General features: G+C 45.6%; 1 protein-coding gene across 11 annotated transcripts in view; it reads right to left on the bottom strand.

The window, feature by feature from the left end:
- The window catches only part of NAV2 (neuron navigator 2), a 799,971-nt gene that overhangs the window by 301,024 nt on the left and 480,150 nt on the right, over positions 1–18,797 (bottom strand). The window contains exon 1 of one of the 11 annotated variants that reach the window (XM_060403978.1): positions 6,817–7,015. The exons of the other annotated variants lie outside the window; for them this stretch is intronic. Within the exon in view, the coding sequence (XP_060259961.1) occupies positions 6,817–6,888 (72 nt within the window). The 5' untranslated portion in view covers positions 6,889–7,015. Of the gene's footprint in view, positions 1–6,816; positions 7,016–18,797 lie in introns of those variants that run through there. 11 annotated transcript variants of the gene reach the window in all.

Here is an 18,797-nt window from a genome sequence, read left to right on the forward strand (position 1 = left end):
AGTGTCCTCTTCATAGGACTGCTGAGTGCATAAAGTGAAACGTTAGATCTAAGGGACCCCACATATTTGGGCAGTATGCCAATGCTTTGTGACTTGAGCAATCCACTTTCTGAGCCTCAATTTCCACATCTGTAATATGGGATAATTATCTACTATGAGGACTATTGTGAGGACTAAATGAAAATGTTTGCAAAGGGCTTAGCACAGTGCCTGACACATAGGTAGAACATTTAAATGTTAGCTTCCTTTCCTGCCTTGTCCCCATGTCCCCGACCCATAGATCCCTCTGCTACGCCACTCACACATGGGCTCTGTGCCATGTTAACCTTCAGTCCCCACTCGTGGGTTTTCTGGTCTGGTGTGTCCTTCCACATCCCTCCGTTTAGCAGGATTCTCTTTTCTCGAAACCAGCTCTGACTGCCAGGCTTCTCTCCTTCCTCTGAACTCCTAATGCACCTACAATTAAATATGCCTGTGTACCAGCTCCCAGCCCTTGTGCCTCTGCCCACACCATCCTCTCTCCAGCAGAGCCATCTCTTCCCCACCACCTGGCAAATGCTTACTTGGTGTCTTACAAGCCCAGTCAAGTGTCAATCCCTGTAAAGCCATTCCCAACTCACTGTCTCACTCCTATCAGGAAATTCTTTGTTCCCTCTTCTCTGGCTCCAAAAGCACCCTGCACATGTCTTCATGGCTACTATAACCGTTCACATGTCCAACAGGGTCTTCTCCAGGGTCGAGAACAAGTTTTCCACACCTTTGAAACTCTAGCACAATGCCTGACTCACTACAGGAGCTCAATAAACAAGAACTTACTGATTTACTGCAGGGTCAATGGGTGGATGGATGGAAGAGAAAAAGGGGTAGACTGGTGAATGTTCGGATGGACAGGCGGATGGAAACGGGATGGATGAACGAATCTGTTCCCCTTCACTGCCGATAACATAAAGCCCCTTAAGTCAAGATGGTGACCCATGTATCTTTCAGACCAGTCTTCGCACAAGGCATAGAATGGGCACTGGTAAGTAACACTTCCCTGGGAGAACTTCCAGCAACATAGTAGCAGGACCCACTTGACCATGGATATTAAAGCACTATTTAAAAAGACACACGCGCAAACACACACACACACACACACACACACACACACACACACACACACAATATGCTACAGCAGGCTTGCACCAGCTCAGGAGAGTTGACTGGTTAAACTTTCAGGAAATCTGTGAGTTGGTTGTTAACCAGCCATTAGTGATAAAGGAATTATCAGAAAGAGAAATTTAAGAAAACAATCCCATTTACAGTTGCATCAAAAACAAGATACCAAAGACTGAGATTTCACCTTTGGGCCACACCGTTTTCTGGTTGTCCAACTTTGCATTACCAGATTAGCTTGAAATTTACTCGAAACATCCTCTGAAAGGATGAATAGGAAATGATGCGACCTTCCTGATCTCCATCAGTAGCTATTCCTGATCCCGCTACAGTGCTGTCTTAGGCTATTCTGAATCCCAAGAGACCAATTAATTCATCCATAATCACAACTACAGAATTTCAGTGACAGAAGAACCTCCAGTGATCTAACTCTTAAATTTATAGTTGAAGAAAGTGAGGGTAATTTAAGTTAAATCCCTTTTATGTTATCCCCAAACTTAAATATACGGCTCTGTATGGACCTAAACATATACAGTCAAATCAGCCATGAGATCACAATAAAATATACACGAAGCAAATAAAAATGTACTCTTTTGTATGATGAAGCTGAACTTAGAAAATGGAACATCTTAAAAAAGAAAATATCTCATCTAAAATTGTTTAATTTAAAATTTTTTCTAATTTTACTGAGATTTAATTTACATATAATGACCTGCATATATCTAAACTGTACAATTTGACGCATTCTGATCATTATAGACCCATGAAATCACCACTACAATCAAGATAACAAACATTTCCACCAACCCCAAGAACTTCCTTGCAACCCTTTGTAATCCATCCATCCCTCCACACTGCTGCAAGGCTAACACAGATCCGCTGTATGTCATTACAGATTCACTCAGGCTTTCTGACCTGTACATAAATAGTATTATATTTACTTTAAAATTAAATTATATAAACTTACAATTAAATTTTTAAAGGTGGTCAGACTCAAAACTCATCACTTTCCATTTATCTTTCTACATTTTACTATTGTTTATGCTTAAAGTGATTTACATCTATTATATCCCTATTACAACCCACTCCAGGACTCTTGCTATCTGTATGAGGGAAAATAGTATTATGCACATTTCTTGCTGGGAAATATTGAGAGCAGGAAGAGAAGGCAGCAAGAGAGGATGACATGATTGGACGGCACCACGGACTCAATGGACATGTGTTTGAGCAAACTCCAGGAGATAATGAAAGACGGGAGCCTGGTGTGCTGCAGAGTCGGACACAACTGCAAACAACTTGCGAACTCAATTCAGAGATGCTCTGTTTGGTAGTCTGAGGTCAGCCTCGGTAGAAGGACTGACCTTGAAAAGCAGCAAGAGCTACCGCTCAATCGTGAGCCCTGTTGACCACCAGTAGGCACACACAGGTAGGGAGGGATATTCGTTATTTTTCCTTCTCCCCTTTACCCCACAAGAAGGTGGAGGGTTTTTTGTTACGTAAAATAGTGGGTATGAGTGTGCAAATTTAGGTGAGTGCTAAAAAGCTTAGCATCAGAAAGAAAGAATCCAGGGGGAGAGAGAGAAGAGGTTTGCAGCTGGACAGACGGGGAAGCAGAGAAGCTGCATGGGTGGGAGGAGGGAAGAAACCCTGGAAACAAGATCAAGGGGGCATTTGACAAAGTCGTACATGATCTAAACTCTCCCCTTTGAAATCTTCAATAAAAATCTGTATTCTTACCAGGGCTTTCTAGGGCAAGTGGAATCCTTCTTAGGGAGGCCTAGAGGTGCCAAGTTCTCTGTCTCAGTGGGTGACAGGACAGGAGAGAGCCGCGATTAGGTGACTCGTATTCAAGAGTGAAGAGCTTTGTCCACAGGGCCAAGTGGGTGGACGGCCAGCTCTCCGTAGCCCTGTGCGGCATGGAACAGGGTGTTCGTGGACAGGCACTCACTCCAGGAATGCTGGCTGACAGGCCCTCTTGGCTGCCTCATCCTCTCCTGAACAACAGTCTCTTGGATTCTGGCTTTGGTCTCCCAAATATTTATGGTCCACAAGCTGCCCTGCCCCTTCCTGCTCCCCACACTGACTTTACCACCCACCAAGGTGTCCCAGCTGGCTCAGCTCACAAAGCTCCCAGTGCCTAGGCACTGGGCCCTGGCCCTGTCTCAGCCTGACCCTGGCGATCAAAACTCACCTGACTAGTGTTCCACTCCATTTCACAAGGCTTCTGAGGTCCCAGGTACGCAACTCTGCCAGGGATGGCCTGGTGAGTCACTGTTCCCAGCTAACATTTACATTCCCAACAGAGTCATGAATGCTTTACTGTCAGGATACGGATACAGGGAAAGGCGATTACACTGGCAAATTTGGGAGAGAGGCTTTCTTTGAATGTTAAAAAAGATTTTTCAGGGCCAATCAGATCACTGCAGGTGAGCAGCTTATATAAACAATACATTGTTCATTAAAACTCACGAGCCGCAGGACAAACTGTGCGCATTCTTGGTAATTATTTAAGGATGCTCCTGTACCCAGGAAACCTGAGCAGTGGATGATAGTTGAAGGATTTCCCCTAGGTCAGGTTTCTTGAGATTCAAGAGCCAAAGCACACTGATTCATCAGGGCAAAGCAGATCCAGAAAAGACCCCATACACGGAGGTGGGGGCAGGCTCCTTTCTTGCATCAGGGGCTGCGACTGGAGGCGAGGACAAAGGAAAGTGATGGGGTTCTCCTCTGGTTCCACCTAGAGAAAGGGAGCAGGGTAACAGCTGAGCGGCCCTGGAAAATAAAGGGGGTACCACGTCTCCTTGCTCCTTGCTCACTTCCAAGCAGGTTTATGGTTGGCACAGGATAAAGACAACATCCGCAAATTTTTTGAATTTTATGTTAGTGACGAGGAGAAAATGATGTGCTGTGGTTACGAGGGTGAGGCCAGATCTGACAGCAAATCCTGGCTGCACCTCTGCATGTACCCAAATCTAGGCAAGTCACTTAAAGGCAAGTTCAGTTTCTTCACCAGTAAAATGGAGACAGTGGTACCAAGCGCGTGTGTGCACGCTTAGTCGCTCAGTCATGTCCAAAGTTTTGCGACCCTGTGGACTATAGCCCGCCAGGCTCCTCTGTCCGTGGGGATTCTCCAGGCAAGAATACTGGAGTGGGTTGCCATGCCCTCCTCCAGGGGATCTTCCCAACCCAGGTCTCCTGAACTTATATTAAGAATTGATGAGAAAAATGTACAGCCCCTCTGAGCCCATGCACACAAGTACCCAAGGAGGGATGACAATGCTTATCAAAGAAGGTCCAGGGGCTCACAGGGGAACCTTAGAAGGTCTGGCATCCTCAAAAACTATCAGAGAGCAGCATCCCATTGGGCAGAGAGGCCTGGCAAAGACAGCGTGGTGCCACTTGTGGGAAAGTTGTGTGACAAAGGCTTTAAAAGTCTCTGGAGGCAGGCAGTTCCCAGCAGCGGCTGGCGTTGCTCCGCCCCAGGACACGCTGCCCTGCTCAGTCTCTATTTAGTAGGAGTCTCCTTCCTTTCTGAGCAACTCCATGGCCAAGAGACTTGGCCACAGTGGAAGTGGTCGTTGTGCCCTGGGCTCCTCTCCAGCCCAGATGTCAGAGCTCTCAGGCCTGGGGAGTCTTGGGGTTTCTCTGTTTTGTATTTCTATAATAGGCTTTCACTAGGAAGACTACCAGATACCAAGCTGGCCCCCAGGAAAGAAGGGGCCAACCTGGCCCAGAGCACAAAAGAATGATTTGCACAAAGATACTATTTATTCTACAAAGTCCTAGAAGAAAGCCCCAATTGATTCATCTCAAGAAGAAGAATAAAGTCCTAACTACAGCTCAGCCACTGCCTCCCACCTGCGGTGCTTACAGTTCAGAAAGCTCTTCTGTAGAGACAGTCTAACCTGAGCCACCCCCCCGCCCCAATTCTAGGGAAAAGGGGAGACTGCCACATTGCTTCTCCCCACTTGATAGATGAGGAACGGGAGAGCTGAGCCGATCAGAGCACCAGCACGTCAGCCCAGGTGTCCTCACTCAGCCCAGCCATCGAGATGTGGCTCGGCAGGAACAAACACCAGGCCAGGTCATGGGCTGGCTGTGATGGGAAGAAGTTCTAGGATGGAAGGGGAGGGGATCCTCTTCCTAAGAAAGTCGGGATTCGAATTCTGCATCTGTCCTGCCAGACTCAGCAGGGGATGGAAATCCCCATGCAACATGTGAGAAGTGTCACTGATGCTCAGAACCACATACCACAGCTTCCTCCTACTGAAATGTCTATTTTTAACATCCTACCTCAAAAGAAATCTCTTCCCTGGGGCAGTGGGCCTAGGTCCTGGAGCTGAAAAGTCACTATAAAAATAATAACCCAAAGACACTCCCATCAATCACGCTTGGCCTGGGTGTGGTTAGATCTCTAAAGCAAAAGACACAATGGTTTCCAATGTACCAGCAGGGCTCGGCCTCTAATGAGCCAACACGCCCGGAGGAGGGAGGCCGCGGAAGGAGCTAAAAAATACCTGGAAGGCTCCACAGAGCAGCTCATACCAAAAATGGCCTCCAAGTTGCATCAGAAGATAGCTTCACGCAGGGAGATTTTTCCTCCATCGTTCATGCCAACTTCATTCATACCCTTGCACGTAAAGGAAGGTACAGACTACTTGCTGATCTAAGCAAACATGTTGCGGACTTACACATTTTACAATCAGGCATTCCAAGGTCAGGTACACACGGTAATCATGAAACAAATAAGGAAAACACAGTCCCAGAAAATAAGTCCTTACTATATTATAACATAATGTTGCCCACAAAGCTGGGTTGGAGGAGAGGACAATAAACTACACCATCATTTGCAGACTAAGGGAAACATAGCCAAGTGACCAGTCTGATTATCTACCCAAGAACCCCTTGGCCACAAGCATCAGGGTGGCCATCAGCCTGAAGGTCACATTAATGGTCTAAGGGTGAAGGAGGCAGAAAGGAAAAGAAGTACATTTTGCCTTTTCGCTTTGTGTTGCAAGCTCCCAAACGGAGTCCCCAGGATCGGTGGAAAGTCACAGAAGGCAAGTGCCATCTGGCTTGAAAGAGCCTGTCCGGGTTGCCCGACCAGGGCTGGCGGAGGTCAGCGGTATCCTGCCCAGGCCATTCCCACTCTTACAGAAGGAGTGAACGCTTCCCAGACAGATCCTTTCTACAGGGAAGCCCCTGAGTACTCCCTTATAACTCTTCAGCCACTTAACAGAGGTCAGTCTCACTCCTGGTTTGCACCTGCTGAGACCCACAAGTGAGAAAACAGACCTAGGCCTGCCACACCTGTTTGCATATTCAACCTCCCCGGGCCGCCCCCGCCAATCCCAGCCCCGGGGCTGTTCCATTTGGTTTAGGCAACTGTTATCTTTTTCAGGCCATCAACAACCTCTAGACAGATTCTTCCCCACCTGCTCTAAAAATACACCACGGGTCCTCACCCCGTGAGGACACAGGAAGTGCAAGACGACAGCAAGGTGACAGCTCGCTTAGCGAAGCGTTCTGCAGATGAAAGTGCTCCTGGTCCCAGCTGGCACAAAAAACAAACTAGAACTGTCTCTAAACACAAGCCCAGATGCAAACAGACTTCATCACCTCTCCCCAGGGCCCCCGCCAGTGGCCCTCCAGGTGCCTTACCACTTTATAATGGTCGCAGGACTCCCGACTCTGGCCCCGGGCAGGAACCCACAAGTTGATGCTTATAGGCATGGCTCGACCCACAGCCCACAGTCCCTGCAGTCCAGGTCCTGCGCCCGCCCAGGGTGTCTAGTTCAAAGCACTGCGGAGGCGCGTGAAGCCGCGAAGGTTAATTTTAGCTGAAGTCACGCTCCTGCTGTGGTCAGATTTTCTTACACAGGCCACCTCCTGAATAGCGGCCACTTGTGTTACCCCAACGCTCTGGGCGGCCCGCTGGCCCTCAGCCCCATCCTGCGGCCATTCGTCCCCCCCTCCTGTTCCCCCACAGCATGCACTTTGCCCTCCAAAATAATCAGACTGTGTTTCTATTTTCATGACACACTCAAGGGAAAGAGATCACAGTTCCTTTTGCTGCCCCAGACACACGAACCTGGGGACTTGCCCCAGGCCTGGCAAAGGCCTGGCAAAGGCCGAGGGTTGAACAAACCTCACTTGAACTGGGCAGCACAAGGGAAGAAGCCTGATGCTTCAGCTTTTGCAGAGGGGGTTCGAAAACCTTTATCTAAACCATTAGTTGCGTTGTACCGTTGGGTGTGTCGTCTTCTTCCTGACATTGTTTTTGTCAAAGGAGGCACAAGCATGCCTGCCTTTCCATCTCTTCTAAAAGGCTGATAGACAGAAATCTGCATGTTTCTACCCAGAGATCTTGCTCCTGCAAAGGAAAAGCGTGAGCCTTCATTTAACTTTGCAGAGGTTTTTGAAAAGGCTACTGGGCATGCACAGAGCCCTCAGATTCCAGATTTCAATAAGCGGAGGCTTCAGGAGGAAGGTCCCTACAAGGTTTTCAGGCACAGCTCACTTCCTGCTAAGTTCAGCAACTGAGACCTGGGAGCTCACCAAACCTTCTGTGCTCAGATTCCCTATTAGACTCAGTCCTGACCTGCTCTTCAGATCACCTGTTTTCAGTGGGGACACAACCATAAAAAGGCTATGGAAAAATTAAGCAAATCTAAAGTGGCCTACCAGTCTCCCAACTGACCCCACAGCCTACAACTTTGCAGCAAAATGTTGGTGTGCGGTGTCTGAAGCAAATATTAAGGCCATGTGCAGAAACTGCTCTGTGTAGGATGCAATGAAATGTCTTTCCCCACCTGAGGGCTATCTGTTACACTCCCATGGCATCCTATGCCCCGCTTTCCAAAGACTCACTAGCTTGTATTGGATAATTACTTCATTCATTCAAGTACTTACCGAGCACATACTCTGCAGCAGGTACCCCCTCTAGGTTGGGAGGAGGCAGCAGTAAGAATACTCTATGGGGCTTTTTTCTACGGAGGGCAAGAACTGGGAAGAGACATACGACAATAAACTAATCAGCAAGTTAATATCAGAGAACAATGCTATAAAGAATGCTATAAAGAAAACACAGAGATGGGAATTCCCTGAGAGTCCAGTGGGGAGGACTTTGTGCTTCCACTGCTAGGGGCATGTGTTCAATCTCTGGTCTGAGAACTAAGATCCAGCAAGCCTCAAGGCGCAGCCAAAAAAAAAAAAAAAGCAATAGAGCCTGAATGGTGACAGATAGAGTGACGCTACGGCAGGGAACTCACGAACGGCCTCCCTAAGGAACTGACATTGAATAAAGACATAACGGCAAAACGGCAGCGATCCTGCAAAGACTCAGGGCAGCAGTTGTCCCAGACCAGCAGTATCAGCATCACCTGGGAACCAGTCAGAAATGCAGCTTCTCAGGGCCCACTCCAGGCCTCCTGAGTCAGAGACGCTGAGGTTGGGTCCCAGCGGTTCTCATGCAACTGCGGTTTGGGACCCACTGATCTAGAGGACGAGCATTCCAGGTGGAGAACTTTAAAAAGTCAGAAATCTGTGGTTTTGCCCCTGGCTGGAATCCCCAGCCACCGGCCCAGTGCCTAGCACATAGTAGGAACACTATTTTTGACTTCATGCTGAGTTTTAAGCCCCAGCACCCTGGAACACCCCCCACTCCCAAATAACAGAAAGATATGAGTCACAAAAGTGTTAAATTCCTAAAACTTCAGCAAAAGCACTTAAAAAGAAATAGAGGAAGTCATTTAGAATTCCAAGTGGCCAGTGGGAAGCTTTCCGTAATGCCTGAAATGCCAGTTGCTAAGATCAACTCTTCCCAATTTAATAAACCTTGGCATCACAAAGTTGGCAATTAGATTTCCTGTAAAAGGCTAAATGCGGCAGCCTTCTGCTTCCTGGATTCTAAATTTCAGTAAGAAAGGCATTAGTGTGTGGCAGCTGGGATAATCATTTAATTGATCTTTTCCACCCATGGAAGTCTCCCTTCCCTGCTTCAACCCACTGAATTGTAAATCAATGTCACCTTCATTGTAAGCATGAAAAGGCAGGAAAAAACACCCCCTCCCCAAACCAAATAGGAGTCAATTTCCTAATGGAGAACTGGTGAGGCTCTAAATGGGTGCTGCCGTTTCTCCCCCTCTGGCCTGCTCCTGGGCCACCCACACAGCTGCACGCAGGCCAGTGGGAGCTCCAGTGACATGCAAAGCAGACCAGGCACCTCCTATGGTTCCTTGACAGAAAGGGTGCGATTCCCATTCAGTCGGACCCAGTTCAAGTCTCCAAAATGAGCTATATTTCTAAAGCATCTAGAAGGGCGTTTGGCATGCAGGAAGGGTTCAATAAATCACTTCTTTTTCTCCTCAATCATGCTGTATGTAATTTTACTCATTCATTCAACAAATATTTATCAAAGACCCACTATAGTACCCTTGCCTGGAGAATCCCATGGACAGAGGAATCTGGCAGGCTACACTCCATAGGGTCGGAAAGAGTCAGACATGACTGAAGTGACTTAACATGTCACTTATATATATATATATATAATGTATTATATATACACACACACTCACACTTATTGGGGATAGAATGAAGATCAAAACAGACATTGGAGCTTCTTGTCTTGAGGGAGTGACAGGCATTAATCAAATAAAGATGTCAACAAAAAATTTAAAAAAAGATTCAGAGGGCAAATGCTATAAAGATGAGTGCATGGCACATGAGCCTATAATGGAAAAATTGGACCCGTCTAGAGTTTATTAAAATACAGATGCCTGGATCCCAGGTAGGCATCTAAATCAATCTCAGGACATGGGGCCCAGGCACAAGTGTGTTTAATAAGTTTCACAGGGATTTCTCACTGCTGGAGTGGGAGGTTTCAGATAAGCAAGGGAGGAAGGCTAAAATGATCCATGTGGTAATTGATTTGAATTGGAAGCTCTATATAAATTATAAACTATTTTTAGTTTATAAACTAAATAACAGTTTAGAGTTTCAGTACAACTGCATCTGTTTACAATAGCCAGGACATGGAAGCAACCTAGATGTCCATCAGCAGACGAATGGATGAGAAAACTGTGGTACATATACACAATGGAGTATTACTCAGCCATTAAGAAGAATGCATTTGAATCAGTTCTAATGAGGTGGATGAAACTGGAGCCTATTACACAGAGCGAAGTAAATCAGAAAGAAAAACACCAATACAGTATACTAACACATATATGTGGAATTTAGAAAGATGGTAATGATGATCCTATATGCGAGACGTCAAAAGAGACACGGATGTAAAAAACAGTCTTTTGGACTCTGTGGGAGAAGGCCAAGGGTGGGATGATCTGAGAGAATAGCATTGAAACATGTATATTATCATATGTGAAACAGATTGCCAGCCCAGGTATGATGCATGAGACAGGGTGCTCAGGGCCAGTGTATTGGGATGACCCAGAGGGATGGGATTGGGAGGGAGGTGGGAGGGGGGTTCAGGATGGGGGACACATGTACCCTCACAGCTGATTCATGTCAATGTATGCCAAAAACCACTACAATATTATAAAGTAATTAGCACCGAATTTAAATAAATAAATTAATTTAAATTAAAAAACACAACTACATACTGACCTATATATCAATATTATATTGCTATAAACTGCCGCTGCTGCTGCTGCTAAGTCGATTCAGTCGTGTCCAACTCTGTGCGACCCCGTAGATGGCAGCCCACCAGGCTCCCCCATCCCTGGGATTCTCCAGGCAAGAACAGTGGAGTGGGTTGCCATTTCCTTCGCCAATGCATGAAAGTGAAAAGTGAAAGTGAAGTCGCTCAGTCGTGTCTGACTCTTAGCGACCCCATGGACTGCAGCCTACCAGGCTCCGCTGCCTATGGGATTCTCCAGGCAAGAGTACTGGAGTGGGTTGCCATTGCCTTCTCCTTGTTATAAACGAATGTTTATCTTAACTTAGATACAGTATCTATAGACACATGGGTTAGTAGGCACACATTGATTTCCTTGTTTCTAAAGGATCTAAAACCAAAGATATCCCAATAGCAACAAGCACATAGTGTCCATATCCTGGTTTCTCATACCGTTTACCTACAATATAAGGAGCCAGGGTTCCTTGGAGAAATGGCTGATTATCTCGGAATGCAACAGAAAATATTCAGGATAGGCCTGGAGTATATTATAGTGCCAGAAAGGAAGGATATGTCCCTGCACCAAAAACACATCGACGGGGTTTGTCACCAGGACACAGGAGCTAAATGAAAGCACCTATCGGCCAATGCTGGAACAACTGACCAACAAGAGTAAGGAAGTATTGGATTAAAACACAAAGTAATAAACAAATAGCCATGAGTCCACCTGCGTGTGTCCGTGGAATTCTCCAGGGAAGAATACTGGAGTGGGTAGCCATTCCCTTCTCCAGGGGATCTTCTAGACCCAGGGATTGAACTCAGGCCTCTCACATTGCAGGCAGATTCTTTACCATCTGAGGCTCCAAGGAAGCCTGAGAAATAAAAGACTGAATAAATAAATAAATGAATGGAGAGAAGAGAAAAATCTCCCATGCAAAGAGAATTACAAATAACTTATGTCAATATTCTGCTCTCAAGGGGGTGCAACATGAACTGGCCCTCCTTTTAAGTGTGGGCTGCACAAAGAGAACAATATGGAAAGGGTGGGGAAGAGTAACTTTTTGGAAAACCCGACAAAGACCCACCCAGAAGGATGAGCAAAGGCAACATCTACACCTGTCAGTCATGTTGACAGCAGGTACCCTGATACAGGGTGGTGAGAGTGGCCCTTGACCTCTGTGATCTTTCTCCCCAAAACCCACAGTTTGGGTCTCACCATGAGAAAAGCATCAGAATGATCTCAACTGGGAGGGGCCCCTTTACCAAATATTTCACCAGTACCCCTCAAAACTGTCAGGGTCACCCAAAACAAGGAAAGTTTGAGAAAGTGTCATAGCCAAGAAAAGCCTAAGGAGACATGGCAACTAAATGTAATAACGTGTCCTGGATGGGGTCCTGGAACAAATAAAAGACATCAAATTAAAAAAAAAAAGAAAAAGAAAAAACCTTAAGAAATCTGAATAAAATACAGACTTTAATGATAATGTTTTAATGTTGGTTCATTAATTGCGGCAAACGTACTATAGTGATATATTGTTAAAAGCAGGAGAAACTGGGTGTGGAGTATGTGGCAAGCCTCTGTACTATCTTCCCAGCTTTTCTGAAAATTAAAATCTACTTTAAAAGTTTATGTAAGAAGATAAAATTCAAGGCTCCACAACTGACTATAGTATGCAGCCAGGTTTGAAAACTGAACTTTGAAATACCCATGGATAGACTATGGATTTAGCCGTGTCAAGGGCAGAATGCCTTGCCTAAAGTTAAGCCTGGGGCTTCTTCCCTCATAGCTCAGTGGGTAAAGAATCTGCCTGCAGTGCTGGTAGACCTGGGTTTGATGCCTGGATCAGGAAGACCCTCTGGAGAAGGAAATGGTAACCCACTCCAGTATTCTGCCTGGAGAATCCCATGGGCAGAGGAGCCTAACAGGCTACAGTCCATGGGTTCGCAAGAGTCAGACACAACTTAGCGACTGAACGATAAAGTGAAACTTTGGATCACAAAATTTCAGAAACATAATTTATACACACTCACGCACTATACATGTATGCCATGTATAGAAAATCTATACTCTCCTTATTATATACAAGAAACTTCCCGCAAGGGTGAATTTCCTAGAATGCTCATTAGTAACTGTTAAGGATAAAAGGACTTAACAAAAAAAGGGAGCCATTCAAAACTCCAGGTTTTACTTTGATCCTTTCAAAGGGGCCATGAAAGAACTATTTGTGCCCAAAGAATGCGTTGGGAATCTCCCAGTTAACAACCCTGGGCCCCAACTCAAAGGATCCCATTTGTTCTTAAAAAAAAAAAAAGATTTTGCATTTGATTCTTCCTCACCTTTAAAAGGAGGAATCAAAATGCCTGAGGTTCTCTCAAGTTTACCAGATCAAAATATGATGTGAGACATTGTAATAAACAACATAAATTAGGATACACCATATCCTAAGATCTTCAGTAAGTAAAAAAGTCTCCAAAGTGCATTTAATTCACAGTGGTCCCATGATTTGAGATTTTTAAGAGGGGAAAGAACCATCCTTCCTATGATTGGAAACACACGCCAGCTTTCACCAGCAGTAGGTGGCAGCATTTCTGTTTTTCTGGGCTACATTCTACATAATTGTACCAACTAACAGACAATTACAAGACAAGGGTTTTTCAAGGTCCTACTGCATATCCCATGTTTTCCATTAAAGGATAAACTCTTTCTACAAATCACTTCTGCCAGAGATAACAAAATCACATCTCTCTCTTTTTTAAAAAAAACAAAAGAAAAAAACATAAAGTGACAAATTAATTTCCCCCAACATAATACAACTAATTCAATCATGTTGTGCCGGCCATCTGCTTCACAGATGCAAATCTAACTGCATTTTCTACTGCCTGATAACTTGCTTAATTCTGTTAGCTCTGGTGACCCTGCTTTTGTGAGCATTTCTTAATGGGACCGTCCGTGGAAGCTTCTAGACAAGGAATTGGCTGAGCCAGAGAAATGTTTCTCCAAGAAGCAGCAGTGACGGAGCCCCCCCCCCCCCAACCTCCAGCTGGCTACCCATCAGCAAATGAAGCTTTAAACAGGGCAGCCAAGACGGACAGAGTTTCAGCTGCACTAAACTGGATAACGGGTACCAGGGAGCACTTCCTATATGCCAGGCACTAAGACCTTGACAGGTATCTGTCATTTAATCCTCACAATCTGAGTTAGTAATTCACACGGCACCTGCGGTTTGAAGAGGTTAACACACTTACTTAAGGTCTCAAAACAGAGCCTGTGAGATCTGACAGCCCATTCCACAGGCTACTATGCAGGTCGCTCAGCATGACAGGGGACCTCCCTGATGGCTCAGATGATAAAGTATCTGCCTACTATTTGGGAGACCTGGGTTCAATCCCTGGCTTGGAAAGATCCTCTGGAGAAGGAAATGGCAACACACTCCAGAACTCTTACCTGGAAAAGCCCATGGATGGAGGAGCCTGGTAGGCTGCAGTTCAGGGGGTCGCAAAGAGTCGGACACGACTGAGCGACTTCAGTTCACTTCAGCATGACAAAGTGGTCTGCCTCTAAGCCAGAGGCACCAAAGCAAGCCTGGGACAATGTGCAAAATGCAGGATTTCAGAGAAATCCTGGAGAGCCAGCTGCAAGACTTTCCTGATCCACTGGATTGAGAATATAAAGAGATGAAAAAGCAGACAAACAGGATCTGGAGGAGGAGGCTATAGCTTCAGAACTCTGTGTTATAAGCACATGTTGTACCCACTACTCAAATCTGGGTTAGGGGTGCTTAAGTGGGGTTCCTGGGGAGCCCGAGATGAACGTGCCTGCAGTTTAGGATGTTGTAATCTGAGATCCAGCTCTTGTCCTGAGAATCCAGAGGGAGTGAGGGTATGCCTGACGGTTTCAGTGACGGAGTCAGGAGATGATTACAGGCTGATATTAGCCTGCAGCCCCCACTGCTAGGAGCTTCCCTGGTGGCTCAGATGGAAAAGGATCTGCCTGGAATGCAGGAGACCTTGGTTCAATCCCTGGGTCAGGAAGATCCCCTGTAGAAGGGAATGGCTACCCACTCTAGCATTCTTGCCTGGAGAATTCCACAGAGTGTCCGTGGGGTTGCAAATCATAGAACGTGACTGAGCAATTAACACTTCTCACTTTCACCCACTGCTGGGACAAGAGATTTGGTGTTTTCTTGGAGGAAGTACACATGAGGGTTTATCTGGGGTCCTACAAAATGGCCCTTGAAGTGCTCCACAAAAGAAAGACAAAGCTTTCAAGAGCAGGAAGTGAGCTCAGAAAGGACCAAAGGACCCATGCAGTAAGGACCTTTCTTCTCTGCCTACCTCCTGGGGGGTGGAGGAGGGTGGGCTGCTTTCACTCTTCCTCTGCAGGGGCCTGAATTCAAGTTCAGGCTTTGATTAATATTGGGATACAGAAGTTGTGGTATCCATATACAATGGAATATTACTCAGCCATAAAAAGGAACACATTTGAGTCAGTTCCAATGAGGTAAATGAACCTAGAGCCTAGTGTTCAGTGTGAAGTAAGTCAGAAAGAGAAAAACAAATATGGTATACTAATGCATATATATGGAATCTAGAAAGATGGTACTGATGAACCTGTTTGCTGGGTAGCAATGGAGACGCAGACACAGAGAACAGACTTGTGGGCACAGTGGGGAAAGGAGAGGGTGGGATGAATCGAGAGAGTAACACCAAAACATAGACATTACCAGATGGAAAATAGATAGCCAGTGGGAATCTGCTGTGTGATGCAGGGGGCTCAAACCCAGTGCTCTAAGACAACTAGAGGGGTAAGATGGGGTGGGAGGGAGGTTTAAGAGGGAGGGGACATATGTATAACTATGGCTGATTTATGTTGATGTATGGCAGAAACCAACACAATATTGTAAATTAATTATCCTCCAGTTAAAAATAAATACATTAAAAAATATTAGACGGGGTATTCTAATTTCTCATCTGAGACCATCTTTGCAAATTATTTGACCACAGGGCTGTCTGTAAAAACGAACAGAATGGTCACGGGCTATGACAGCCTTCGTCCCATGGCAGGAAAAAAAAAAAAGAAAGCTCACAGGCTCTGTCCACAATCCACGCATGATATTTATCCAATATGCTGGTTACATGAGCAGTGCAGAGTCCCCTGGGGAGTTTTTAAAAAAACACAGATGCCCATGTCCCACCTCCAGAGAATGATTCAGTAGGTTTGAATGACCCAAACACCTGCCTTTCTTTTCAAAGCTCTCCAGAGAATTCTGATGCCCTGGCAGGACTGAGAACTATCAGACCATGCTTTACATACAGATTACCTCTGAAAGGAAGAAAGAAGAGCATTTCATCAACATCCAAGTTACTTCTTAATATTTAGAAAACCTGCATTATTCAGTGAGCAGGACAACATGGTTATTAAGTATGTCACTGCTCTTTCTCATATCAAAATATTAGCAAGTGATGGCATACAAAAACAATACGAAGGAGGTAGGGGAGGGAAGGACTGGGAGCCTGGGGTTACTGACTTCTATTTTTAAAAACATATTGTCATATATAACATATGGAGAAAAGCAATCAAAGCAAGTTTTAAGCTCTGGAACACATTTTTATAAGATGAACATGCTTGAGGGCTATCCCCAGAATAAGAATCACAACAGATGAAGGGTCCCTGAAGCTCCTTCCTTTCCCCTCTGTTACTGACCACCCTCACCCCTTACCCTAACTTCTGTGGGCTTGATCGCTCAGTTGTATCCAACTCTTTGTTATCCCATGGACTGCAGCCGGCCAGGCTCCTTGGTCCATGGGATTTTTGAGGCCACAATACTGGATTAGGTTGCCATTTCCTCTTCCAGGGGATTTTCCCGACCTAGGGATTGAACCCAAGTCTCCTGTATCTCAGGCAGATTTTTTACCCGCTGAGCCATCCTAACTTCTACCTCCACAGATAAACAACTGCACTTTTCTTTGATAACCTGAATGGCTTTTTCAAGGACAGAATGCCCTCTGCTAATTAAGTTTACTTCAAATGACACAAATAGAATTCACTGTTCCCAGAAAAAAGAAAAGATATGAAATTATTATAATCAATTCTCTGTCTCCTCCCCAGAAATGACTCTTCTCTTTAAAGATCAGAGAACGGAGATACAGATATGTTATTTGCTTAAGGTCCAGCAGTTAACAAGAAGCAAGGCTGAAACTCGACTCAGGTCTTCCACTTTCAAAGACCAGGTACTTAACCACTATACCTTCCTTCTTCTAAGAGTCACCATTAATATGTTATAGCAGTCAAGATGTTCTTTTCCCCTGGTCCCAGGCCTGATCATGTTTCAGTGTTTAGGGTGAAGACGTACAGGTACCTGGGATGAAAGAGATATGATGCAGAGGTGACTGGTGCAGGACCATTTCCTCCAGAGCACTTCAATGTCACAGCCACGAAGAAAGAGTTATCAGAAACCATGTAATATCCCTTTGATGGAGAAACAGAATTCAGGAAAGGAATATTTTCCAATGACAAGTTCACTGGAGAATTCAGCCATCTACAGAACACACTAGGTTATAAAGCCAGAAGGAATCTCGCCTGACATTTTAGGGCCTTGTTTATTTTCATCTAAGGGTGTGGGAAAGAAACTCCATGAAGATGGAACGCTGTGACTACCCAGGCAAATTCAGCATGAACGTGCTTTTAAAAATCGCATGTTCAATCAAGTACTTAACTCCAAGTGACTGAACTATCAGGGGACAAAATAAATAAATAAAAGCCTCCAGAGTGACACTCCTGGTTCAGAAATCAGACATGCATGGCTTCATGGAAATTATCCAGGCTTTGAAGCCAGGCAGAAGTTGGTTTGAATTCTGGCTCTGTCGCTTACCGACGGACCTAGTGGCTCTGGGCAAGCAATTTACCTTGAGACACTCAGCGTTCTCTTCTGTGAAATGGAGGTGCGAATACCCCAGTTTAGAGGGCTGCTGGGGAAATGAGAGGTCCCCGGGGGAAAGTCACAACCACCAGAACACAGAACTCCCTCAACATTCCGCAGCTCCTCTTTCTGAAGAACCTAGCTAAACACAGTTAGATGTTTCAAATAAACGGACAGAGACAACCAGATAAGGAAAGGCGGCTCCCAGCACATGAAATTTTAATGTCAGTGACAGTTCAGGTTTGGGTCTAGTCAATAGGAACCATAAATAGCTGTCACCTAATGGCCATGTCCCCTTGAAAATGGGTTATTCGTCTGAGTCCATCTCCCAGAGGACAGCTGCAAATACCATCAATACTGGCACTAAGCAACAGCCTTATTTATAGCCAAGGGACAGATTCCAAAGATAGAAGAGGTCACGGAGGCTGAAACCCCTTCTCCGAACTCCCAAATTCCTAGAGGACTGAGAGGTGAGGCTGGAGAGCAGGTCTTACAGGAAAGTCTGAACACAGTGGGAAATTATCCATAAGAGTGAGAAAAACTGAAAAGGAAGGAGAGGTTTGGAAAGAAAGCAGCAGCCATGAGAGGGGGAATCGCGGGTGATGCTACGTAAGCCTGGGGCCGCTAAGTCAGCCACGACCCTTCGTAAGACTTGCCCCCCAATCTCTCGGCCAACACCTAACTGTCAAAAAGTGGAAGCCCTCTCAAAATCTATCAGCATGTTCAAGGAGGGCCAGAAAGTCTGCCCTGGGCCACACCTGCCATTGCAAGCCCTTTCTGGTGCCTACAGAGCCAACTCTCAAAGTCAAGAAGTGTGACTTAAGCCTCTGCTCCTGATTTTCCAGTCTTCCCCTTGACTTCCAGACTTCCCCACCACTGGCAGTTTCTTATAGAGAACTACCTCTTTCCAGCCTCTGGCTCCTTGATCCTGCAGCAGGAATGCACAGGCTTCACACACTGGAATCCCGTGCACTTCTCAAAGACCAGTTGGTTCCAATACCACTCTTCCCCCTAAAAATTTTCCTTAGGCTTTCCATCTCGGTTCTAAAGGGTCTTGACTCCTATTTCACATTTGGAGCTCTCTGAGG

The sequence above is a fragment of the Ovis aries genome, chromosome 21, assembly GCF_016772045.2.
Source record: "Ovis aries strain OAR_USU_Benz2616 breed Rambouillet chromosome 21, ARS-UI_Ramb_v3.0, whole genome shotgun sequence".
Taxonomy (NCBI): domain Eukaryota; kingdom Metazoa; phylum Chordata; class Mammalia; order Artiodactyla; family Bovidae; genus Ovis; species Ovis aries.